Source organism: Microtus oregoni, unplaced genomic scaffold (genome assembly GCF_018167655.1).
Source record: "Microtus oregoni isolate MIOR12 unplaced genomic scaffold, Mior012 000018F_ref0000195, whole genome shotgun sequence".
In the NCBI taxonomy this organism is placed as follows: Eukaryota; Metazoa; Chordata; class Mammalia; order Rodentia; family Cricetidae; genus Microtus; species Microtus oregoni.
The window spans coordinates 10,832,071-10,860,028 of record NW_024543077.1 but is presented as its reverse complement, the minus strand read 5'-3'; the positions used below and the strand labels follow the sequence as shown (position 1 = coordinate 10,860,028).

Below are 27,958 nucleotides of genomic sequence, written 5' to 3'. Positions count from 1 at the left end.
TGAGACGGTAATTTCTTACTCAACCACTATGCACCATCAAAACAGCAAGAAAACTTTTCATCACATTTATGTACTGATTTTTGGAAAATAGGGGGCTTAACTCTGTAGCCCGGGACAGCATGGAACTGCCTTTGCAAGCAGAACTATCTTTCCAATAAAAAAAGTCAAAGCATTTTATCAAAGGAAAAAAACCATAGTATTTTAGATGCATACGGAAAGACATTTAGCTAAGTATTTGGACCATTTGTGATCCAGTCCAGTTAATTCATGAAATTAGCTATAGCAGTTCTACAAAAATTTTAGTAATGTGGAAAATATCTGCACGTCTATGGGGGAGGGGAAACTGGGTTATACACAGTGCATTCAATGGAAATCGCTGTGAGGTTCCACTGACGCGCCACACAAGTACTGTTGACAAACTGAACTCATTGCTCCTTTCCAAAGTAAGTAACACTAAACTCCCTTCTTCTCAGATTTATCTGCCTAATTTGATCTATAATCCACACCATTCCCCAGTTCAAATTGTCTCCTTTTTATTCTGCAGAGAAATTCAAGAAAACCTACGCTTGTATTTTCAAAATATCTGACTTTCCACATATTGTGAACCTTAGTAATGCCAGGTGTCCTGTAGGCGGCGCAGGCAGCTTGTTCATTCCTGGTTGCCCAGACCTGAAACACACACACTCACACACACACACACACACACACACACACACACACACACACTGTATTAATTAAAAGACTGCTTGGCCAAATCAGTTAGGCGTATTGCTAGCCAGCTCTTATATCTTAAATTAACCAATCTCTATTAATCTGTGCATCACCATGAGGTTGTGGCCTACCAGCAAGGTTCTGGTGGGCTCCCGTGGGCGTCTCTCTGACTCCGCCTTCTTTTCTCCTTTATCTGCTTGCAATTCCTGCCTTGCTCTGTTCTGCTAAGCCACTGGCCGAAACAGCTTTACTCATTAACCACTAAAAGCAACATATACACAGAAGGACCTCCCACACCGGTATCCCCTAGATAGTGTCCTCCCACCTCCTTTATGGTTTAAGATGAATGGCAATTGGTTTCAACTGATTTATATCACAGGGATCAGTGTACAGTATATAACAATTGATACTGTGTTTGCAATTCCTCGCAAGTATTTTTCAATCTCCAATTTCAAGTTTTTTCCAGGCATCTAAACAGCTGTTATCTAGCCAGCTGTCTTACATGGAATCTCAAGAATATATTCCCCTCTCTCAGTAGTTCCTATGATGTATGTATAAATACCCCTCAGAAAACTTTGTATGGGTATTTTTTGCATGCTTCAGTATAACTTTGTATTGGTTATAGTTAGAGTTTAAACATAAACACAAGGTATTTTTTATTGTGGCTTTTCACGAAATAAACATGCAAGTATTCAAGATAATTGGACCTTTCTATTTCATGGTGTTGAAGAGTAGATCTGGAAGATTTGAACAAATAGCTCAATCTCAGTTTTACATTAAATTGAATTATAAGTACAGTAAACAGTAATTATATGGGACATAGTGAAAAGGGAACTTGGAAAAATTACATATAATCACAGTGTGCAAAATCTGGCATTATCAATTATATAGTTTAACTGAAACCACAAAACCATGCGACTTAAGAGCAGCACTTCTTCATCTTAGTATCTCGTTAATATTGACATCATTAACATCATCATCATGATGATTCTTTTTGTGATGCTGTGTCCACTGCTTAGTTCTGTTGTTTACATTCAGCTTATTGATGCAACTGTAACCAGGAGGGGGCTCAGCTTGGTCACAGGGCTAAGGGACCTCGGCAGCCTTAGCTGTGAAGCTAGCTTTTAGGGAACTACATTTGTCTCCATGTAATCTTAATACCCTGAGATATGGGGATACAGAGAAGGCAAAGCTGCCAGACTGAACTGGGAATTGCATAGCATTCACCTAGGTTTATAGTTTGAGGTTGGTTGTTTTCTGTCAAAACAAGAACAAAAAATGTTTTTGGCTCTAGTAAAAGGGGGAAAGAAATCCCATTTATCTCTTGATGGCCATGCGTAAGTTCCACTATGAAGGGCTGTGCATTTGGTGAATTCTGACTCTCTTGAGACCAGCACTTTATCTTCATGGTATCTTACAGGTACACCTGCCCACCCCCATCACCTGTCCACCCCTATCACCTGCCCACCCTCCTCACCTGCCCACCCCCATCACCTGCCGGCCCTCCTCACCTGCCTTCCCTCTTCTCATGACCCTCCACCCCTCATCCCCTCAACTTTCCTACCTAAATTTGCAAGCTACTATAATTTTAATTATTTCAAGGATTTAGTTCAGGTATTCTATATATGGTCAGTGGTGTGATTATGTTTTTTAATGTCTTAGTATGAATGATAATTGCAGGAACGTGGTCAACTGGATTGTTTTCCAAGGTATTGTTTCCCAGTCATGTTTAGTTGCTAACTATCATGTTATCCATTACATTATAATCTATGTAGGAAATTGAGATAAGAAGTGAATGGAAAGACTTCACTCTCTGGAGCCACCACTTTAGGTGGCATGCATGAGTAGAGGGTTTCAGAAACTCACTTGTTTCCTGATCACCGTGTCAGGCAGAACGAATTAGAGCTGAACTATTTTCAATTAAATACAGATTTAGTAAAATGTCATTAGTGTGACTATATAATGAGCATAGGGCAACAGATTCTGCGAGGAGGAGAATCACCAGTCTGTTTACTCTATTAAATTGATAGCCCACCCCATGGAAAACAGGAACTTCGGTGACGTTCTATACCCCTTGAGTTCTGCCCATTCTCCACAACCTGAATTGTACTTCAGATTTCTAATGATTCACACAAAAGGAAAGCACTTGACTCTGCTTTAGTGTTTCTGTTCCTATCAAAGTGGGTAGAGTGTTTACATAGCAGGCATGAAGTAGGATGTAGTATCCCAAGCACCACATAGGAAGCAGAAGATATTCAAAGCCACTCATAGCTACGTTACCAGTTCCATGCCAGTCTGAGCTACATATGACCCTGTCTCAAAAACAAAACATCAACAACTCACCTCCAAGAACTAGCAAATTATCCCCAAATAGAAAATAAAAAAGAACATAGCTATCAAACACCCGACATTTAGAAGGTCCTAAAGATAAAGTCATTTTTGAAAGTCAACACTCAAAATATGTCCTCCGTTCTCTGGTTCTCTAATCTCATTTAACAGTCCATTTATTTCCTCACCATACAGATCATTTTCATTTTCTGATGGCGTTTGCTTCTGGGGGAGGGGTGGAAAGGAGAAAAAGAAAGAACACTTTGCGAAAATGGGCCATGTATTACTCCGACCTTACAAGTTCTAATATTCTTAGTCTGCATAGAGATCTCACTGACTTTTTTCTTAATATTTGGTGGATTCCTTTCCATCTTTCAGGAATATATAAAAATTAATGGGATTTTTTTCAGCTTAATCATTACTCTAAAGCTACAGGTTGAAGCTTGTGGTGTGTGGTTGTGCATACGTCAAATAATATTTTATTCCCACAAAGCCTGAGAAAACAGTTAACATGTGACTCTCCCCTTTCCCTGTTGGTTATGATTGTTACAAATTTCCATTCAGTGTCCACTGTGGAACAGTTGTTGGTTTTGAAAGCGAAGTACTACAGGATTTAGGATTTTGTTTTTAATCATGTTCTTTGAAGTAAACTCCCTTTAAAAAGCTTTAGCATATTCTATTTGCCTCCAGATGGGATTATCAGGATGTCTGATTGCCTAGGCTTAATTTGTTTATGAGAATATCCTCTTTTTCTCAAAGAACTACTGTTACAGCTTTGACTTTGGAAGTTACATCCCCAATATATTATCAGAGAACCAAAGTTTGATCAGTTTCTAAGGACACAACAAATAATGCATTTCCTCTATTGAGTAGCCATTTTTAAATTAATAAGTGTAGCCAGATATGGTTACAACTGTGCTAAGAGAAGTAGAAGCCCCAGAGTTACTACAGAGAAGAGATTTTTTTGACAAAATATGGAAACTTAATTTCTGAAAGCCTGTTCAAATCTGTTTAATAATTCACGTCTGATTCTTAGCTTTTGGTCTCTTTAAGCTCAAACGCTGAAGCATTAAATAAATTTCATGAAAAAATTTATATAGCAAATTTGGAGTTTCATACTGACCGATAACTGAAATAATCTTTAAGGAAAGGAGCAGAAAGTGTGTGTGTGTGTCTACGGTGGTGGGGTATTATAAACGTAGGCATTTCTGTTGCTAAGCAGCTGTGAGGTTTATGGGGTTTACCTACTTCTCTACATTTGTAAAATAAAACAATAAAAGGGGTGGAAACCATGATTTCCAAGTTTCCCATTACTGTACAACATACTTAACAATCTGATGCTTCCTAGGTGAACAAGTTCCCATAATTCTTCACGTTGCTGTTGTTCCCTGTGGAGTCAGCGCAAGATATAAGCATCTGATTTCTTATCTATCTACTAATTTATCACTTTGAAATGTCTTCATCTAATGGTCTGGGAAAGTTCTAGAAGATAAGGGCCATTTTATCTCATCCTGGGAAATTTACCTCAAAAGTAGGAAGATTCTTCCTCTTTCATCTCTAGCTACCTGAACCTTCCTTAGAAGCTTTAAAGAACCTTTCCCAGTCCCCAGGGGGCGGCGGGGGGAGGGGCAACACAACCCCCGAAACGAAACTACAAATCCCAGGGGGCAACGCTGCAGTCATCGCCCCGCCCAACCCCTCCGGCCCTTAAACGGAGTTCGCGAAAACTCAGACCGAGACATCCTGCGACACGCCTGGGAGAAGCGTCCGCGGCTCGCCCCGGCCCTTTCACCGCGGCGTCGCCCGGTGCCTTTAAGCCGGTGCCGGGGCGCCGACGCGCGACGCGACGCAGGGCGGAGGGGGGGGCGTGGCGGACATCACCTGTTTGGGGCGGCGCACGCGCAGTGCGGGCGCGGCGAGGGGGCGGGGCGCGGGGCGGGGCCGACGGCGCCGGGCTGGCCGAGCTCTGCCGCTCCCGGGCTGCTCCGGCGCTGAGGCGGCTACCGGGAGGCAGGCAGCGAGGAGCTCGCCCTGGCGCTGTCCAACATGGAGGAGCGGCCGGCCGCGGGCGTCGCCTGCGGACCTCGCTGAGCCCGCGCTCATCGCCCCCCGCTGCACCGGGCAGCCGAGAGGGCCCCGAGCCTCCCGGGCTGGGCAGCCTGCACGCTTCGGGGCGGACCCCGGTTGGCGGGGCTCGGGCGGCCGCGGGCTTCTGCACCGGGACGTGTCCCGCCGAGAGCCATGGGCAACGAGGCGAGCTTGGAAGGGGAAGGGCTCCCCGAAGGGCTGGCGGCGGCCGCAGGCGGGGCTGGCGGCTCGGGGAGCGCCCTGCACCCCGGAATCCCAGCCGGCATGGAGGCGGACCTGAGCCAGCTGAGCGAGGAGGAGAGGAGACAGATCGCTGCTGTCATGTCAAGGGCGCAGGGGCTGCCCAAGGGAAGCGTCCCCGCGGCCGCTGCGGAGTCGCCTTCTATGCACAGGCACGCACAGCATGATGGAGAGGTCCAGGCATATATATATATATACCGCTTCCCGTGCACGTATGTGTGTGTGCCCGCGCGGTGGTACATATATGTCGCCTCCCTTCATTTTATTCTCCCTAATGGGGTGGCGATAAGGCGATCATAAGCTTTGGATGGGCGGAATAAAAATGATGCAGTGTAGAGTTTCTGGTGGGATAGTCATGAATTGCATTCTTGGAATTGTGATTTTAGGGTGTGATTTAAATTTTTTTTTAATGTTTGGCCTTTTGTAACCTTTTCCCTCTAGGGTGGTGTGGAGAGATGCCCTACAGTGTTTTACTAATCTGGAAATCTTCCATTAATACATCACAGACGTGTTGGAAAATGGATAGAGCTGGGTTGCGTGTTTACCTGTACGCTTAAACCTCCTTAGTGTTCTGAGGTCTTTTTCTCTGGAAATGATGTGTAAATATATCTGCAACAATACCCTTAAGCCCCTGCAGGTGACTGGTCCTCCATTCCCAACCTTTCCCCAGAGAACAGGAGCTGCCTAGGTAAAGGCATAGAATAAATACACCTTTTATATTCAGTGAAAGAGGCCCTGAGATATTTTGTGACATTAAACAGATGGATCGGTCACAGCAGAGCAGGTGCTGAACATGTATTTCAGAATTAGCATATGGTGGTTTTTTTAAACCATTGCTCTGTTTTATGCAAAAATGACTTTCAGTTTATGGAAGATGGGAATTTGCATTACCTTGAGATTAGGTTTCAATCCACACTTTAAAACAGGATAAATAAATGACAATTTGCACCGGCAATTATAAAAGCTAATCTGTAATATTAACATATTCATTTCCTCTCCAGCTTTCCATTTCCCCCCTTTCTAATGAATGAGTTGTTTTCTAATTAGATACCAAGAGGGTATAATCATGCTTTCTCCGCCTTTATTATTGTAAACAAACCCTTTCACTTCACATCCTTAGGCGGAACAAATAGCTATCCATGGTCCTGAAACATCCTTTTACTACTTAACGGGACTTACACGATCTTGACTTGAGGTATTAAAAGTAAGAAAGAGCTGGATGTATAGGTAAAGAATGTTCTACATCATAAACTTAAAAAAAAATCATCTTAGCTGCCAGCATGCTAACCCAAATGCTGCTTTTTTCAGCTATCACAATAAACCTATCACCGGAGCAGATTATGTTTCTTAAGGGTTGTGATCTTGAAATGTTGATCTCTGTCGGGTGAAAATCCCTATTTAATTTGAAAGAAACCACAGTAGCGTGAAAATTAACCCCAAAATTTAAAAATCTTTTATTGTTGAAAACTAGTAAAGGCTTGAAGCTTTTCTTAAATAATTTATAAGAGGAGCTGTTTTTCTCTGCTTGCTAAAATCCTGACTTTGAAAGAAAAAAAAATGTTCACTAAGCGTGTCATTTTAGGATCATAGTGAGCAGTAGGGCTTTTCTTAGCCAGATCTCTAATTTTTCCAGAGGGGCACATGCAACAGGTCTAGCATGGTTGCAAATACGACCGAGATCATTGGTGTTTTACCTTTGCTTATGTACAGCAGTATGCTTTCAAAGTTTCTCATTAGCAACTGGACACTTTGGCGTTGTTATTATTAGGCGATTTCTGCCCCCAATTGCAATTGGTAAAGATTTGTAAAAGATACACAAACATATTTTTTTTATTTCCTCACACACATATTTTGCCAAGGTATTTTTATAAAGTATACTTTTGGGAAAATATGCATTATACATAATATTGAGAGATCCACTTGACCTTGCCATTTAGACTTTTAGGATCATATTAATTAAATATACGTGCATATAAAGGTCCAGATTATTTCAGATTTTTAGACTTTTAGATGCATGCATTAGACATGGCAGAATTTATCTATCTGGCTTTACTTTTGAGAAGTAAGGATTTTCAGCTCCAGTACTCAGGTTCTTAGTGCATTGATTTTCTTTGTGACTCATAGGAAATTAATATGCATTTCACTACTCATGTGCGTCTCATGTTCCTGGATTCTAAAGAAGATAATAAAAACCTGTCTTACCTGTTTTAGGTAGTCATTCTGAGGATGACTCAAGTTCACAGGGACATTTTGCCGGATTTTTAATAGGAAGGAGTGGAAGATATAAGCATGCTAATCTCAATGCCATCCCTAGAAAAGTCTCAATTATGGCCCCACACAAGCTGTGTGTTGTATGCATTGTTAGAAATGCTAATCATACAAATTTTATTCCTTTACACGTGAATAAGTGAGAGCCCTCACAGAAGCACCCTCATTAGGAGGCTGGAGGCCCAACTTCCTTACCTAGTTTTATGACTTTGAATTTTTCTCTTAGCCTTTTAAATCCTATGTCCTCTCTAGTTATAAAAGTGAATAGCTCTTTCTTAGGTATTTTTATTTCTGATATGGAATATTTTATGTGACTCAGCACTGTCAAATTAAGTGTCATTGACTGTTGTTGTGTTACATTTAAAAACATTTCATCATTCCAGCTGGTTCAGATTTTTATATTTGCATATGCCTGAAATATCATTTTATCCAAAACAGCTTCTCTGTTAACTTATGAAAGAAAAGTTCTAATCTGGGAATAGCATTAGTAAAATGAAAAAAAAAAGGATGTGGAATTAAACACAAATAATTTAGGCTAGAATCAGAATAAGTTTATGAACAAAATTTCTTCTTGACGTTGATTCATTGTAGACTTAGGGAAAGACATTTTTATTTCTACTCTTCACTTGTTTCGTGAAGCTGGGATATGGGAAGGCCCTACCTACTGCACACTTTTTTTTTTATCCCAGAAGATAAAATCTGGGAGTTGATGGTTTCCTTCAGTGCTCCTCAGAGCCTCCCCTACTGAGTGGCCATCTGCTCCGCTATTTTTGTTTGTTTGTTTTTCTTTTACTATAGAACAATAGGTCAAGTCCGGGTTCTTAAGTGAATATGGGAAGTATACATTTAAAATCTTAGAAGACCTGTAGAAGACTTTGCAGGGAAAGGAACTCAAGAAACTTTAATGGAGAGTGAAGCAAGGACCTGTTGCGTTCCTCCATTGGTTCTCACATTGTGACCCATCCATTCATTCACGGATTCACCGAACATTAGCGCTTTTCTCCTACTTCCAGCCCTGATACTGGCAATAAAAAGATGGGTGAATATCCTCTCCTAGCTCACAGTTCAGCGTGTAAGCAGAGTTTGCATTTTAGTTCAGTTTTCAGTAGAGTGGCTGATATGGCAAACGGTTCACGAGATCACTTTTTCTCAGGGAGCTTTACATTTTTGTTTGGCGTCAAGTCGCTATGTTGGTGATTTTCTTTCTGTTTTTCTTTTTTACTTGAATTCACATACTGACAACCATTAAAGCCAAGTTAGAATTGGGGGACAGTCTTTGTGGCTATGCATGTCTTTTCTGACAGCACAACTTAATATTTCTGGGGTATTTATGCAATTATATTCTATTATGATGTGTAGCACATGCAGCTTGTTTTCAATTTTGATGTTTTCTGTTTCAACAAATATTTGGTATTTGTAAAGCTGTTTGTTTTTTCACTTGCTATTACACATACATTGGATTAAGTGAAGAAGTAGTGTCACAAGACATAGATTAAGATAATTTAATAGTATTTTCAAGAAATGACAATAAAAATCAAGAATATATTTCCTTGGCCTTTGTTTAAAGGTAACTTTCAAAGACCACATACAAAGGTTCAGTTTGGTGAAATTCCCAATAATTACTTATAATATAGGCACAAACTCTACCAAAGTCCTTTCAAGGGAGTTTTGCATTATATTAACTCGAATGCAGAACCAATTTCAGAATAATGTCAAAATCTAAACAATATATCTCTTTGGAAACAGCCTATGTTCAGTTATTTATGGTGACTCTTCTGCCTTCTGATGGCTGTTGGGGGGGTGCAGGTAGGGTGTCCTAGGAAGACATTCTTACATTATGTCCAAATACAAATATATAGCAATGGCTTTAAAAAAACATATCACAGCGCTATGAGTAATGACTCAAGAAATAGCGTTGGGTCTCTTTTAAAATTAAGCTGTTGGAAACATAGTAAAATATTTTCTTTAAAAAAAAAAAACCGTTTCCTGGAGGGACCATCCCAAACTCTTCTATTGTAGTTAGCATTGATAGTATGCAGTACTGGGATCCATACAGCACTTTGGATAATACGGGCAGACACTGCACCAGTGAGCTACACTCTACCATATTTAGTCACTTTATTACGTCATTTTATGCATATGTGCCAGTGGAAAAATATTTTCACTCAGTCTTTGCTACTAGTAATACTTTTCCATTTCTTTTCACTCTCTCTTAGATCCTGATTCACACTGTAAGCATTAGGGAAGTCCTGAAGAGAATTATTAAATACCACAAAGTTGACAATGTGTGGCTGTGCCCCTAACTAGCCTGTTTTGACAAACTGAATAAAAGATGTAGAACCCTTTGGGGCCATCTTACATTTCAGGTGCTCTCAAATCCTGCATTCTTTTTCCTTGTTTCTTTCGAACAGAAATATGCATTTTTCCAAATAGAAAGTGTCATTAATGAAGCAAAACTCCTTATCTGTTTTTCTCCACTGCTGTAGTGTGGAAGGAAATCAGTGCGCTTTTGCTGCTGACAGAAATGGCTCATTCAAAATTTAACATACCTAATATGACAACATATCTGTAAATACCTGTCTTAATCATTCAACTCAGATCACTTACAGTTGATCATATTGACAGGTTTTTTTTTAAAAAAACTGTCACGTAAAGCTTCTTGTTACACCTGTCTAGCAATATCAGTGATAATAGATAAGATGATTAAACAATGTAACAATCGCTAAATGAAGTGATTACATGTTTTCTTCGACTGAAGAAAGTAATAGCACTTTTCGAAAATGGGGCCATAGCTGGTCCCATGCTGCTTGGCTATTGGGTTGTTATCTCAAGCTAATTTAAGTCTCAGCTGTGATGCTGCATAAAAATTCCACATTAATAATTAACTATTAGAACGAATAAAGTTATATTGGCCTTGCACAAGAAAGTTTGTTTCTCAAAGAAGTTTAGTAACTAACATGCAAGTCTTTATAAGGCTTAATAAGGATAGTGCTTGATGGGTGTTACCATTCCAAGTAGAACAAAGCAAAATTGTGTAAAGCATTAGATTTCTCAGTGTGCTAAAAAGGTATCATTTAGCTCCATTACTGCAGGCCATCTAAATATTACAGTGTGCCTTAGGTAACTACGAATTATCGAAATTAAGTAAAAACAAAACTGGCAAGCTGTTATATTTTAAAGCAACTTCTTAATTCTCTTTGTTTTTCCTTGACCATAAGTTTTGATCAAAAAGGAGACATAGTCATGTACGACATTACATACTAGAGATAGTCAATATGACGTTACCTTGACAATGCAGTTTTACTTTTTAAGCCTATATGTTATAGTCTAATAAGTATATTTGTCTAAGTTTATATTGTTTATCCACATAAGTTTTCGTCACCAACAAGCTGCTTTTGCTATACTACCTTGTTAAAATGTCTACCCATTCAAAAAAGTAACAGACTAGGAAAATTTTATGTTCCATCTAGGCTGCAATACAAACTGGGGCTTCATACGTTTGAGTTATAAGAAAACAATAACTTTAAATATTGATTTGATTTGAAATAACTTCCGCTGTTTTCAATTTTCCAGGAAACAAGAGTTGGATAGTAGTCAGTCTCCCAAGCAACCCGGAAAGCCCCCGGACCCTGGGCGTCCCGCTCAGCCTGGACTCAGTAAAAGCAGAACTACAGACACGTTTAGGTCGGAGCAGAAGTTGCCTGGAAGGAGTCCGTCCACTATTAGCTTGAAAGAATCCAAGTCCAGAACTGACTTTAAGGAAGAGTATAAGCCTAGTTTGATGCCTGGTTTCTTCTCAGACGTTAACCCTTTAAGTGCTGTCTCCTCTGTAGTAAATAAATTCAACCCTTTTGATTTGATATCAGACTCTGAGACATCCCAGGAGGAAACAACAAGGAAACAAAAAGTTGCTCAGAAGGACCAAGGGAAATCGGAAGGAATCACAAAACCTCCCTTACAACAGCCCTCACCCAAGTTGGTTCCGAAACAGCAAGGGCCAGTGAAGGAAGGGATACAGCAGGACCCCTCTCCCAAGTCAGCATCTTCCCAACAAGCAGAAAAAATAAAACCACAAGCCCCCAGCACAGGAAAGCCTTCCCAGGCATCTTCCCAGCCTCCGCAGACGGACCCGACAAAGCTGCCTATTGAAAAAGATGCAGCCAGGCCTCAGACTAAACCTTCAGAACCAGGAAAGCCTTCCCAGCAGAGCCCAGCCAAAACACCAGCTCAGCAAGCAAGTCCTGGGAAATCTGCAGCCCAACAACCCGGACCTGCAAAGGCCACAGTCCAGCAGCCAGGGCCAACAAAGTCCCCAGCTCAACCAGCAGGGACAGTAAAGGCCCCAGTGCAACCTCCAGTGACATCCAAGCCGTCAGTGCAGCAGGCTGGAGTCGAGAAGACTTCATCTCAGCAGCCTGGGCCAAAGCCTTTAACTCAAACTCCTGGTCCTGGAAAGATTCCACCAGGGCCAGTAAAGTCCCCGGCTCAGCAGCCAGGAACAGCAAAACTCCCAGCTCAACAAACTGGCCCACAGCCTCCAGCTAAGGTACCTGGGCCTACAAAGACTCCTCCAACTCAGCAATCTGGACCTGGGAAGACACCAGCTCAACAGCCAGGCCCAGCAAAGTCTTCACCTCAGCAACCTGTTCCAGCAAAGCCTCAGCCTCAGCAGCCTACCCCAGTGAAACCCCAGCCTCAGCAGCCAGCTCCTACAAAACCTCCACAACAGACCACTCCAGCAAAGCCCCAGCCTCAGCAGCCCACGCCAGCAAAGCCCCAGCCTCAACAGCCCACCCCAGCAAAGCCCCAGCCTCAGCAGCCCACGCCAGCAAAGCCCCAGCCTCAGCAGCCCACCCCAGCAAAGCCCCAGCCTCAGCAGCCCACCCCAGCAAAGCCCCAGCCTCAACAGCCCACCCCAGCAAAGCCCCAGCCTCAACAGCCCGCTCCAGCAAAGCCCCAGCCTCAACAGCCCGCTCCAGCAAAACCCTCAGCTCAACAGCCCGCTCCAGCGAAACCCTCAGCTCAACAGCCCACCCCAGCAAAGCCCCAGCCTCAACAGCCCGCTCCAGCAAAGCCCCAGCCTCAACAGCCCGCTCCAGCAAAACCCTCAGCTCAACAGCCCGCTCCAGCGAAACCCTCAGCTCAACAGCCCACCCCAGCAAAGCCCCAGCCTCAACAGCCCGCTCCAGCGAAACCCTCAGCTCAACAGCCCGCTCCAGCGAAACCCTTAGCTCAACAACAGCCTATGAAACCGACAAGCCAAACGGTCTCTGGAAGACCTCTGCAGCCGCCACCTACTTCTGCAGCACAGACTCCAGGACAAGACCTCTCCAAAACCATCTGTCCCCTTTGCAACACCACTGAACTTCTGTTGCATAGTCCAGAAAAGGCCAACTTTAACACATGCACTGAGTGTCAGACCACCGTCTGTAGCCTCTGTGGTTTTAACCCCAATCCTCACTTAACCGAGGTGAGTGCATTTATTACAGCCCACGCTCCATAAGCACCGGCACTGTCCACACGTGGTGCCTGTTATGTTACTTAGGACGGCGAGTGCTTGTCTCTCCGTCTCTTCATCTCTCTCTCCCCTTTGTCCTTTTCTTTCTCCCTGTCAATTTATTTCTATAAAATATTCTCTTGCATGAAAGTCTTAACATAATGTCACAGTTTCTAAAGATGTGGCGTATAAAACAAATGTGAATTGTGGGAAAGGAGCTGTACTTCTAGATTCACGGGGTTTAACATCTACATTTTTTTTTAGCATAAACTGATGCTGCTTTAGTTTAAAATTGATGCTCCCACTTACCAATTTTGCTATTATTGTTGTGTGGTTTGTTTGAGTTCTTTTTTTTTCTTTTTGTGACAAGGTTTGCCATGTAGCCCAAGCCGATATAGAATTCTTTACATAGCTCAGGTTTCTTCTAACTTAATAATCTTCCTTCCAAAGCCTTCCAAACTGCAGGATTTTGGCATGTTCAGCCCCATCCAGCTCATATTTTAATACAACTAACTGACATAATATTTGCACTTAAGAAAGTGGATGATTATTTTCAAATTTTAAATATATTTTTAATATTAACTGGGATAGTTTTCAGTTTGTACATACCCATCCCCATTGGTGGTTCTTCTATACCCGATGAGGATATACCCCACTCATTAGCTGAGAGTCACTGATAACAACATGGATTGATCCATAAATTGAAGCTATAAAAGTAGACTCATTATTGATATCTTTATTCCCAGGAGATGTGTCAGTTATGTAGCTAACTTGCCTGCTTAACCATCAAATCAAAAGGGAACTGAGATATGTAAACATCCTCACTTGGGATGACTTCTTTCTAGTTCTTTCCATTTACCCGCAAATTTCATGATGCCATTATTTTACGTGGGTGAGCATTACTCCATTTTATAAATGGACTTGTTTTTTATCCATTCATTTGTTCACATCTAGGTTGCTTCAGTTCCTGGCTATTGTGAATAGAGCAGCAATGAGTGTGGCTGAGCAAGTGTCTCTGTGGTAGCATGAGGTGTCCTTTGGGTATATGACCAAGAGTGCTATAGCTGGATCATGAGGTAGATAGATTCCCATCTTTCTGAGAAACTGCAACACTGACTTCCAGACAAGTTTGCTTCCTCGCCAGCCATGGTTCTATGTTTCCCTTACTACACATCCTTTATAGCATGAGCTGCCACTTTTACTTTTGATCTTAGCCATTTTGACAGTTGTTAAGACTAAATCTCAAAGTAATTTTTATTTATATTTCTCTGATGGAAGACTACTTAACATTTTAAGTATTTCTTTGCCAACTGAGTTTCCTCTTCTGAGAGTTCCCTATTTATATCTGTACAAAGTTTTTAAATAGTGTTGCTTGTTTTCTTGACATTTAGTTTTTTTTAAGTTCTTTATATATTTTGGATATTAGCCATCTGTTAGATTTGTAATTGGAAAACCTTTTTCCATCCTGCAGACTGCCACATGGTCTGAATAACAGTGTCCTTTGCCATATAGAAACGTTTCAGTTTTGTGAGGTCCCATTTATTAATTGTTGAGCTTATTGCTTGTGCTCGCGGTGTTGTGTTAAGAAAGTCTTTTCCTGTGTCAGTGAATTCAAGGCTATTTCCCACTTTGTTTTCTATCAGGGTCAGTGTTTCTGGTGTTTATGTTCAGGTCTTTGATCCATTTGGAGTTGAGTTTTGGGCAGGGTGATAAGTATGGATCTATTTGCATTCCTCTTGCTGGCCTGCTTCTACATACTTTAGTTGGGAGGAGAAAATAATATATAATAGGGAATATGGCCGGGCGGTGGTGGCGCACGCCTTTAATCCCAGCACTCGGGAGGCAGAGGCAGGCGGATCTCTGTGAGTTCGAGACCAGCCTGGTCTACAAGAGCTAGTTCCAGGACAGGCTCCAAAACCACAGAGAAACCTTGTCTCAAAAAACCAAAAAAAAAAAAAAGGAATATAAATCATTTTTATGTCTTGAATGTGAATATAGACCTTTCTATACCTTTTTCTAATGTTAAATCCACCTGATTCAGTCTAGTAAGATTGGGTGTTAATAAATTACAGCACAACACAGTATGTTTAGAGATCAGATACAACTGAATTCTTTCACAAGCTTGCAGAAGCTTTGATTTGAGTACTTTTATTCCCTGATTGCATTTGGAACAGAAAAATAGACAGGGTGTGAAGTGTCTTCTGGGGAAAAGAAGTCACATGAAAATGGAATGATAACATAGAGCAAATGTGAAGAGACTGGAGCTGAGGGCATAGGCAGAGTTGTGTAGTCTTTCTTTTTTAATTCCAAGAGGTCTGATACCTTCTACTATGTAAAAAGTACGTTCGGTCCATCTGGAACACAGCTAGTGGACTGTCTAGCACTGTGTCAGAGAACACTGGAAAAATAACTCACCAACGGAAGTGAAGGAGTATGGGATTTAAATCGCTCCAAGACAGAGTTCTTCACTCTATTTATAAATATTAAGTTATGAAGATTGATACCTGTTATATTCATGCACTCACTGAAGTATAATGTGTGAGAAAAGTAAGGTTTTAGGACTTGTCAAGTGCTCTCTGCTTTCTGAAGAATTTTAGTTTGTAATCGCAACGCTCACTGGTTCTGTAACCATTTAAATGAGCCAGTTTTTACTTATAAAATTATAATTAACAAGAAAACAGTATTATGTTTCTTATAAATGATGAGCAGAATCATATTGTAATCAGGTGTATGTGTTTGTGTATGTGTGTGTGTGCTTAGCTTTTAAAATATTAGGAAAGTTGCACTTCGGTCCATACTATGCTAATGATACAAAGAAATAGTTTGAAAGATGGATGGTTTGTCCATTGAACATTTGCATTTATCTCACTTCTGTGGCAAGTCACAAGGCAATAAGTGCATTTGGAAATATATTCTTCATTTATTGCTTATATGCCCACTATTTGGAAGATAGATATTATTTAAATTTCTAATACATGAGAGGCATTCTCATAAATGGTTTTGGAATAGAGATGAGACTAAAGCATGAATTTTTGAAAATACCATGATTGAAATATTCTCCATGCATGTCTGCACCCATGAATATGATATAGACTCAGATGACAGTGATATCTTTGAAAGATAAAAGCGAATATGATGGACTTATGAGTGGGAAGCACTCTTTTCCTAGTGGGTGCGATTGAGAAAAGCTTCACGGGAAAAGTGTCTTTCCATAGAGTGTATCAGTATAAACATGAGTTCAACAGATAGAGAAGATGCAACAGGTTAGAATTTAAGCAAGAAATGCACGTAGAACAACACAGAGTGTGTTTAGGATATGAAGAGTAAATATGGGAGTGTTGAGACAGCCCATGCAAAGGCACTAAACATACTTGCTGTGCAGGCCTGACGCTCTGAGTTGGGTCCCTAGATGGCACAGTGGAAGGAGTAACTGGCTCCCAAAAGTCTCCCTCTGATATCCATATGCTCACTGTAGTATTCTCCGACACCCTGTGATTCAGCTCACTCCTCTATGTGCAGTGGAAGGCCTTGAAAGTACCTTCCCTCTCTGGAGGCTCTTGAGATGGGAGCTGTTCCAAATACATCCTGAGAAGGCCCTGGCTCCCAGCCTAGGGTCCTGGTATGGAGAGGAAGTCATATCTGTAGCTCTCCTCGCTGCTCCATTAATGGAATTAATCACGGAACACAGGCTTTCTCTTTGAGTCTGCTTCCTGACAAATTGAGTATTTACTTTCTAATTATTGACAAGGGATTCTTTTTTGCTGTTGTTTCTGTGCATTTATTTTATCTCTATCAGTGAATAGCCTCAGGCAAGACACATTTATGGACGGATATAAAGGCTTGTTCATAATTCTCTCAACTCTTCTGAAATTCAATGCAAGAAGACGACTTGTCACTTCCAGAACACTGACAATGAGCTAAATGTTAGTGATGAAGTTGAATTTGATTAATTTATTCTTAGTCATTATACATGGCTTTTGATTAAAACTAGATGTCTAATTAAATAAAAAAATATGGCTATCTTTCAAGGGCAAAACAGTAGCAAAACCAAAATAGACTTTTATATATGTATGTGTGTGTGTGAACCTTATTACAAAGATGAAACAAAACATGTTTTATATACTTTACTTGGGGAAAGTGATTTCACTATTTACCCTGTAGTGACAGCCCTGTCACTACTTCTGATTCAAGAGAAACTTGTGCATATGTGTGTATGTGAGTGTGTATGTGTGTGTGAGAGAGAGAGAGAGTGAGTGAGTGTATATGTGCTTGAAGGTGTCTGTGGTCAGGGTGTGTGTGTGTGTGTGCGTGCGTGTGTGCGTGCAGAGAGAGGTATGCTAAACAAAAAGAGTAGAGATGACTGGTACCTCTGGTCTAGGAAAAACAGGACAACATTCCCCTCATGATGGAATAGCTGAAAGTATTATAAAACAGGAAGTGTTTTTCCAATTGCTTCCTGGTTTTAGCACAGATTTTTTTTTTGGCACTTCTAATTCTCGAAAAAATGCTGCACAATCCCCCTATCTCCCATCCCGTACCTCCACTGCCAAAAATCCCCGAAGCTTACAAGTGTTGACCACCTCTCCTAGGGCTCCATCTTTAATGTGAAAAAGGACTGGAAATAGAAGCTGATATGGCGAAGCATCCAAAGATGTAGGCATTGAAAGTAGCTGAGGGAGAGCTGAGGAAAACTACCCAAAGGCGTGTCAGAGGGTCCTTCACATCAGCAAATATAAACATGTAGTGAGTTCCTCCAGGTAACATGAACAACATGATTTACATGCCTTTTGAGAAAGGTTTAAGAGGACCACCACCTTCAAATGTCAGTGGGCTAACTGAAGATAACAATAGAGCTGGTTAATGACCTGGAAAACAAGAACCCTTAGTTGCCCCAGACTGTAGAATCAAAAACAAAAATCAAAAACCAAAACCAAACAGACAAATAAGCAAAACCCATCAAAGTTCTTCGGCTACTTGAGTAGCATCCGCTAAATTCCATGGATGTTCTAGATTCTGGGCATCCAGACATGAACGACATCCTTGTCTTATGGGTTAGTATTCTAGTCAGCATCACGAATAACCAAACCATATGGTGTGACAGATGGTAAAAGTGTTATAACGCAGATGAAATACAGGAGGATTTGAAGCATGATTAATAAAAACTCAGGGTCAGAAATTGGGGTTCAACCTGAAGGTCCAAAAAGCAAAACAAGGAGCCACTGGCTCTTACCTAGACTTCAGTCTGAAATGGCACTCCCGCCTTCTGGAATCTCAGAAGGAGACTATGTGTCTTAGAGCTGTTTCCTCCCTAGTGCTGGGATTAAAGGTATGCATCTCCGTAATTAAAGCCATGCACCACCCAGTTCCTATGGCAACTAGCATGGCTACTGAGATTAAAGGTGCATGTCATTGTGGCTACTGGCATTGAAAGTGTGTGTTACCATAACCTGGTCTATAAAGCTGAGTAGAGGGACTCTTTTCCTCTCAGATAATCAGGTAGTCTTCATTTATTAAAATGCAGTTGAAATGCCACCACAAGGATTATGTTATGCACAGGAGAGGAATGGGGCTAAGTGCTGCGTTTCTCTTTCTCTTTCAGTTGGAGGTTAGTGCTTTAGGGGTACTGGAGGATTTGAGGTATAAAAGTTTTAATGAAGTAGATGAGTTAGCTCAGTGAGTAAAAGTGATTGTCCCCAACCATGACAACTGCGAATCGATCCCCAGAACTCACATCATGAAGGAGCGAACTCACCATGTAAGTTGTCTTCTGACCCCCACCCAGGAGCCATGGAGTACATGTGCCCCCATACACAAAATAAATAAATGTTGAACTATTGTTGAGTGGTAATTTCAACTGAAGTTCTAATTAGTGAGTGTAGCTGAAGGTTAGAGAATGTAGAAATGAATTTAGTATTGGTGTAATTCTGAGATCAACTCATTCTCGAAATTCTCACTATAGAGAGTATTTTTATTCCTAGGAATGAGTGACACCAAGTTGTCTCCAGATAAAATTCAGTTTATATAGCAAGATAAAAAATATAGCATTGTAAATTTATAACTCAAACATAAACTTAAAACACAGGAAGTTATGGCAACAGCCACTAGAAAATGTAAAAGCAAGAGTTAGATTTGTTGGTTCCAGTGCGCCAGCCAGTCCTGGTGCTTTTACATCTAAATAGGAGGGTTTACGTTTAATGAAATGGTTTTGTACTTTTTTTAATTTATGGATTCATGTCCAAACTAAAATCAACACTGGAGTAATCTGAAGACTCGACTTGATCAGAATTATTGGTTAAAAATGTATATGATGTTATTTAAATCCTCTTTAAAAACCTCTTTACCCCTTGTAATTATGATAGTCAGATTTCTATTACTGTGATAACTACCTGGGTAGTTCCAAAGACAGGGATTTTGTCTAGTCATATTTTCTTTCTCCTCTTCCTTTTCCTCTTCCCTCCCTCCCTCCCTCGCTCCTCTCTCTCTTTCTTTTTTTCTTTCATTCTTTCTTTATTTCGAGACCAGCTTTTTATTACTACAATAACAAGCTGGGTAGTTGTGAAGAGAAAGATTTTATTTTGGGTCACGGTTTTGCAGTTTCATCCTGTGATTAATGGCCTATTACGGTTGAACCTGTCAGGAGGCAGCAATTATGTCCGAACGGGTGAATGGGGAAACAACCCACCTTATAGTTGGAGAGTAGAAGTCAACAGGAAGAGGTACCAGTTCTGCTGTCTCCTGCAATGGCTTAGTCTTAGTGATTAGACCAGGAAGGCCCATCTGTGCATTTTCATCATCTCAGCAGTTCCCATTGTGGGGATCATGCATCTATAGATAGGAAATATTTAGAAAAGTGCCCCTGGGAGACATTATAGATACCAGTTATAAGAACAACCTAATCGATGAAACTTGTGGTTCTGAATGATATGAGAATTTGAGATAACATATTTATGATGCTATTTAGTCAGTATTATTCATCATTTTCCATCAAGGATATCTGTTGTTTGATTGGCATCATGTTCATAGAAGTCTTAAGATAAATAACATCTCATAATTCTACGCATAAGATTTTTGTAAGATAAAAGGCATTTGTTTTATTCCAATGATCTAGAAACTCCCATGATACCTCCTTTACTATTAAAAGTAGATTATCTTGATTATAACAAAATGGGTTTGCCACGTAAACTAGTTGTCTAATATTGTTACTTACCAGAAGAAATAATTTTTAAAAATTCTGTTCACAAATATTACATAGAATCCTAGTCTTTGATGTGGGTCAAGGTGAATGCTATCTCTCTGATTTCTGCATTCCTTGACTGCACTGTGTTTGCACACAGTTTCATGTTGTACTCGTGAGCATAGCCACTAGACTTTAAACCATTGCTTTTTTCTTAGTTTTGGCTTCGAAATGACTAAACATTTCAGATGTCTTTTTCAAGAGTTGTATTTTATTATGTTTACTCTGCTCGTTATGTATAATTACATCTAATGTTATGATCTATATAGTTTAGTAATAGCAGATGTCCTTCTTTGAAAGCAAATAATTGAAGATGATGAGGTCATCAAGCTTGACTTGATGAGTGATAGTAGCCCTTGCCTGTTGCTATCCTATGAGGAAGCATGCATTTGTCACTTTTAAATTATGTCAAGTCTTAAATGCCCTTGACAAGACAACCTGTCATTATAAACATTTCAAGAATATTTTACTAAAGACAAATGTATAAAATAATCTATAATAAATTTATAATTTTCCATAAATAATGAGATGATACTGATCATCTATCGCAGATCTAGTAACTAGAAATCTGAACATTGTACATTTCAAGCTGTTTACTCATCAATTTATATGGATTTTGACATTTAATATTCTTTTAATGAGGTATTGATATTTATAGAACACCTAAGCTAATGACATTTAGTTTCTGCAAGCAATTGGTACAGAAAAAGAGTCGTGAAGAAGGAACCTGGTTTCTTATCTTCCTGATCACTGGTGCTGGAAGCCGCGCTCTGACTTCAGTTCTGCTCTCTAGGAAAGCTGACTGAGATCCTGTTTGACTGTGAGGGCACCTCTGTCACTGGCCATTTTGCCGGCGTTTGACGGTAGAGATTAGGGAGGTGATGACTGCCTCTGGTTACGGATAGCATGTGGAGTCTAGAAGGACAGATAGGAACTTAGCAATTTGAGATTCGATTTTGTTTGTAAAATAGAATATGTATGGAGTGAGACAAAGAGGCAGAGGCAGAGAGAGAGTCCCTAAATATAAAACAACTTACTACCTATTGTGTGCTTTTTCTAATAAATAGCACTAACTATAAACTGTTTCATATAGAAATATATAAATGTCATATAGAAATATATCATATAGAAATATAATATTTGTATCACTAATTCATCAGAAGTTTTAGTTCTATACTTATAATAAATCTTAGCAACACAGTCAACTCATGGAAAACAACCTAATTGGTTAGTTTCTTCATTTGTGAGCGTGACAATAGTAATGAATTTTCTGGATTGGCTGAGGAAAGCTAAGCTTCTGTCCAAGATTCCTCTTATTCTGTTGTACTGACAGAGGAAGAAGGATTTATTTCAAAACATTATCAGAAGAAAATGAATGATAATGAAAGTTTAGATTAAATTTATTTGAGTGCAAACAGAATAATATAAGGCTGCTGAAGCATGATTTGAAACCCATTTCCCTGATACTTATCTGTGAAACGTATTTATACACCGCTGTACAGCTTTGGAATCATTTGCAGGTTGTAAGAGGCTCCATTAAAAAACCTATGATTCAAAAGTGCCCCTTAGGGATTATGGATATTTATATGAGCTTTAATATATTTTTAGCATTTTTACCATTTTATAAACTGTTTTTTTTTCCTTCCTTGGCCAGTGCATACAAAGATTCCCCCAGCTCTGATCTAGTTTAATGATCTGCAGCTCTTAGCACATGTTGGCTTCCTTCTTGTTTTTATGTTTTCAGCCCACGAGATTGTTTGCCTACTTCACTAGCGTGGCTTAATTTTTCAAAAAAATTAAATAATTATAAAATAATTCAAGAAGCTAGTGGAGTACTTAAACAATCACAGTTTAACTGGAGGCATTAGTAGCCATAAACTGAAAAATTGAGAGCCAAGGCTTGTGTTTCTCCATCTTCTGAAGTGTGGAAGCTTGAGAAACCGTTTCGAAGTTTGAGCTATATAATGTAAGCTCAGTTGCTGATTAGACATCCTCCTCTTGTGTGCAACTGCTATGGTAAACATGGACTCCCTTCCATAGACAAATGCTTTCCGCTCTTGAGGTGGTGGAACCTGGAAGAATGGAACCTAATTCTTCAGAGCATCAAACAATTTATACACTGAGTGTTAAGAAAGGTCCCCTGAGTAAAGTCCTCACGCAAACTGTGTATAGTAAGGAGTTTTTCCGCAGAGGCGTGTAAAGGATAGTTTAAACACTTAATTGGTAACACCAACAAGCAATAATGGATAATGTGAAGTCAACTCACTCCTATCCAGAACATCTGAGAGGGGCTCAAAAGCACAATCCAAAAGCAATGCCTTATGTTGACGAAACTGAGGTCACAAGATTCTTCTCTAATTTTCTTGGAGTTTCCCCACAAACACGCAGAATTCCCTGCTTTGATTCCGTTCTTGGGCCATGGTCTGACAGCCCTATGCTTAGGTAAAAGGTGCTATAGTGAGTGTCAGATTTTCTAGTTTCAGGCAACTGTGGCAAACATTGAAACATACTCCTATCATCTGAAGCTGCAAGGATCAAGAATGGTATTGTTAGCAGCTGGTGAATGTTGCTGTGGTTTATTAGTACAGAAGTGCACATTTGACATACTTATCACAAACTGGACATAGTGGCCAAATTATTCAGCTGGAGCCTTCAGTTAGTTTAAGAGAAGCAATATGCAACTTTATGGGCTAAATAAAGATTGTCACCAAGTTGTGGAGAATATTATTACAGTTCTGAAGAATGCCATGTCTGCCTTTTAATCAAAATAAATTATGCATTGATATGCATAGCTAAGGATTATAACTACAGTAAGCCACTTGTAGTCAAACTGCTGTAGGGTGTGGCTGTCTCTGTGGGAGACATGCGTCATGTGCTCTGGGCAATGTTTGAGTAGCAGGAAACATGACCTGCCTTGAAGCTGGAAGAGCTTGGATTCTTATTTATAAAGTTGCATTTTAGACCAGTTGTCTGGCTTTATTATATTTTCAGTGGTGTTCAAAATTGCATAAGGTTTTCAGTAAGTATTTTAAAATAAATTAATGATATAGGAGAAGGCTTTGTAATGGTTTATAGTAAAAAAAAATCCAGATTTATGTATTTCCCAATACAGAAATATGAGCAACATGGTAAGTGGCCAGTCCTTTTAATGTGTAAAGAGAGGAGATAGACGAATAACTGGAAAATACATAAAGTTATTGCATATTTTAACTACAATGCAAATTTTCAAAGTGGTAATTAAGATATGGCAGACTTAGTTGTGGCAATAGTGCACGATAAACAAAGACATCCAATTCTCGTTGTAGAAGACAAAACGGGTTGCACTTAGGGAAAGGCACAGGAGCTCCCAGTGGACAAAATCACAAGCTCGGCTCAGAGAGGATGAGAGCACCAACTTGCTGAAGAAATAGTCCATTTAGGGGTTATGATTTGCACAAAGAATAGTTGTGATGAATCAAGAATTAAACCCCAACAGATTTTATTGTGCAAAGTCATGATGAAAGCATAATTGGAGAACACCAGGGCAGCAGCTGATACAAACACCAGCAGACATCAGGTCCTGACATTGTTCTTTTGATGGTCCATTATTTCAAGTATGTCAGCTATCAGAGTTGAGCAAAGAGTCCTTTATAAATTTTAGATGGATTTTAGTTTTGTTTTAATGAAAGAATGTTTTTTTTAACCATTGTTGTTTTAAGAAGTTTCCATTCTATTTTGAAGCTAAACACATGCTTGAAATTCTCAGAGAATAAACAAGTTTGTATTCTGAAGAAAATTACAAAATAATGCTTCGAAACAGGAATGCGTTTTTTTTTCTGGATCTCTAAAAAAATGTACTATTGATATTATTAACTAGGTTATCAAGTTGAGTATTATTGCTATTGTAGGCCTGAAATTAAGAATCATAATGTAATTATTTGACAATCAGTAGTTTGTGTATAATTTTTAAAGTGACATACATTATTAATTACAATCATATATGTGATACCCACAATTAAACCCCTTGAATAATCTAAATAAGACATTGATTATCTCCCAAAGCCTTAGCTAGTGAAATTGTATTTCTGTGTTTTCGAGATCCAATGTTCAAAGGCTCAGCAGAAAGAGAATGTGGAGCCTGTGTTCACCAGGGAGATTTGTTAGGTGCTTGTGTGTGTGTGTGTGTCTGTATTCACATATGGAGTGGCCCAAAAGTGAGCAGAGGTGACCTCTCCCATACCTACATTTATGTAGCATATAAAGTCAGAAGTCTAAATGAATAAACATTATTAGGCTTTTCTTTTAGCTTCCCATTCCAGAGGGCTAATAGAGTTTAGATTAGCTCATTAAATAAATATGTTTCTATATCTTGAATTTCATTTATGGATTTTCTATAAATTGGCCTGTCAGGAATGTAAAAGACGACTATTTTATTATTTGTTTTGTATAATCTAGAGTTTCAGTCAGTTCAGCTTGGGCTCTGTTTAATCGTGTTATGTTCTTTCGTTTTAATACTAGCATTTTGAAAGAAAGAGTACTTCAAGGGCATGAGAGTTAAAAGCTCTTCTCTTCTACTATTCTTTATTCTGCTTTCCTCTCCATTTTATCAGAAAGATGCAGATGATTAAAACACACTGTTAGAGAGGGGTACTGCTTGTGACAGGGGAACTTGAAAGTTGTTTATGATATCTCTGTGAAAGCAGGAAGAAGTTATGAGGACTAATATGTTCCTTCAAAAAATTAGTTCTTTGGGAATTTTATGCTATGCATATTTTTAATTTCACTGCCCCCAACTCTTCCCAGTCCACTTCCCTTTCCTAGCCACCATTTTATTTTTGTTGTTATTTGTCTTAGTTAAGGGGTTCTAGTGCTGTGATGAAACACCATGACCAAAAAACAAATTAGGGAGAACAGGGTTTATCTGCCTAACCCTTTAGCATTGCTGTTCATGACTAAAGGAAGTCAGGAAAGGAGCTCAGACAGGGCAGGATCCTGGAGGCAGGAGCTGATGCAGAGACCACATGAGGGGAGCTGCTTACTGGTTTGCTTCCCATGGCTCACTCAGCCTACCTTCTTATAGAACCCAGGACCAGTGGCCCAGGGATGGCAACACCCACCGTGAGTTGGGCCTCCCATATTGATCACTAAATGAAAAAATGCCTTACAGCTGGATGTCATCAAGGAATTTCCTCACCTGAGGCTCCTTTCTCTGATGACTCTAGCTTGCGTCAACTTGACACACAAAACCAGCTAGTACACTGTTTTTTACCTATGATGGCTGATTTTAAAGGCCATACATTCTTGAATGTGTGGCCATGCACTAGAATTTGGTTGACTTACAAGGGACTACACTCTTAAAGAAAACTGCCTCTATCAAATGTCAGTGTCCATGAGCTAGGGTTGAGGTTTTGTAACTCTACCCTCTCCTGTTGAGATTTGGTCTGTCCTAAATGTTCATAGGTCTTGTGTATACTATCACAGCCACAATGAGTTTACATGAGAATTTCCCTATGGTGCCCAGAAGACACCTTTGCTTTATAATCATTCATGGACTTCTAGCTCTTGACATCCCTTTGTCTCAATTATTCAATGATCTCTGAGCCTTGGAGAAGAGTTTGTGATGCAGATGTTCCCTTTAGTACTAGATATTCCACAGTCTCTTATCTTCTGTGCTTTGACCAGTGGTGAATCTTCAGGTTAATCCCCATCTGCTGGAAACAGAAGCTTCTCAGATGAAGGTGGGGAGATGCATCGATCTATGGGTATAACTGTAAGTTAGTAGAAGCAGTGTATCTGTTTCCAAGTATGGTATTAGTAGGTATTCCCCAAGGTCAAGTTGTCTACCTACAGGCCTTTGGTCCCGAGAATGATGCCAGGTTTCATCTCGTGGAATGAAACTTAAATCCACTCAGGAAGTGCTTGGTTACTCCCACGATGTTAATGATACTCTTGCACTTTGGCACATCTTTCCAGGACTGTGATTATTGTAGCTCACAGGGATCACAGCTGGGTAAGATTGAAGATTACTTTTCTCATCCGGTAATGTGCATAGCACATAGAGATGAAGTTTCCAGATCAGTACCAACATGATAGCTCCATATCGTATGTCACCTTGAGCAATATTTCATATTATCAAGTTCTGAGAATGACCAATAGCACTATAAATATTCTGTAATATTTGTGAGTATGTAGTAGGGAGGACGCTTGTTGGTTCCTGACTGCTCAGCCCTGAAATAATCACACAAAAACCATGTTAATTAAACCACTGCTTGGCCAATTAGCTATAGCTTCTTATTGGCTAACTCTTACATATTAATTTAACCAATTTCTATTAATCTGTGTATTGTCATGTGGCTGTGGCTTACCCGGTAAAGTTTCAAAAACATCTGTCTCCAGCGAAGGCTACATGGCTTCTCCCTGACTCCGTCCTTCTTCCTCCCAGCATTCAGTTCTGTCTTCCCTGCCTAGCTATGTTCTGCTCTGCTATAGGTCCAAAGCAGTATCTTTATTCGTTAATGGTAATCACAGCATATAGAGGGAAATCCCACATCACCAATATATGGAACCTCACTGACCAACAGCTCCAAAAGAGGTAACACATTCCAGGCACTGGGATATTTATTTTGAGGCTTTGATGTCTACTAGGAGCTAACATTTTCCAAGGTCCTCACACATGGTTGTAATAGAATGAAGATACAGTCATAAGAAATGAAGTGGCAATTGTTAACGAGAAACACAGCCACCAGTGTAACTGGCAGCCAGCATTTAGCTGATAGTGGTGGTACATCAGGTACCTCTGCTCAGTCAGCTTTAGAGATAAGGGTTTAACTTTGAAAGGGAAATAAGGAAGTTAATATTTCCAGATACAAGAAATATTTGTGCTTATGTGATTATAGTATATACTTTCCAGTTTGAACACATATTGGGGTGACTGTCTATGTCCAGAATTAAGAGTACTAGTGAGAAATGCATGGAATCAGAAAATAAGTATTAAAGCATCTATGCTGACTGTGTTAACAGTTGTGGTACACAGCATAAACATAAATGCCACAGTTAGCAAAATTAAACACTTGCAATTTCAAAAGCTTGTATCAACTAAACATTTGTATGTTCCTGATGCTGAGAAGGTCAAATACACTTTGGGGGTCAGGAAAAACATAAGAAAGTCCTTTTCTACTGGATGCTTAAATTCTTTGGGGAGTTTGGAAATAGATCTCGCCATAGAATAGCTATGTGAGTACTAACATAAGAACGTCAGCGGCATATTTCGATAGTAAAAGCTAAAGTTGAGCACTTCTCTTGTTCATTTTCAATATTACTTAATGGAAGTATACATTATTTGAGATGTAAGGGTCAATGAAAGAGAGTTGCTTTGGAGAAGTGAAAGAATAAATGGGGAATTGTTGGAGGAAGGGCCGCTTGTTCTTCCCGGCTGCCTGGCTAGCTTAGACCTGAAGTAATCACACAGAAACTGTATTAATTAAATCACTGCTTGGCCCATTAGCTCTAGCTTCTTATGGGCTAACTCTTACGTATTAATTTAACCCATTTCTATTAATCTGTGCATCACCGCAAGGTCATAGCCTAACAGCAAGGCTTCAGTACATCTATCT

The 27,958-nt window shown here is 39.9% G+C and overlaps 1 protein-coding gene across 1 annotated transcript in view; it reads left to right on the top strand.

Moving 5' to 3' along the window:
• Positions 1–4,990: 4,990 nt before the first annotated feature.
• The window catches only part of LOC121458915 (protein piccolo), a 309,061-nt gene continuing 286,093 nt past the window's right edge, over positions 4,991–27,958 (top strand). Inside the window, exons 1-3 of the mRNA XM_041668303.1 lie at positions 4,991–5,519; positions 11,209–12,577; positions 12,878–13,105. Of these exons, the coding sequence (XP_041524237.1) occupies positions 5,281–5,519; positions 11,209–12,577; positions 12,878–13,105 (1,836 nt within the window). The 5' untranslated portion in view covers positions 4,991–5,280. The remainder of the gene's footprint in view (positions 5,520–11,208; positions 12,578–12,877; positions 13,106–27,958) is intronic.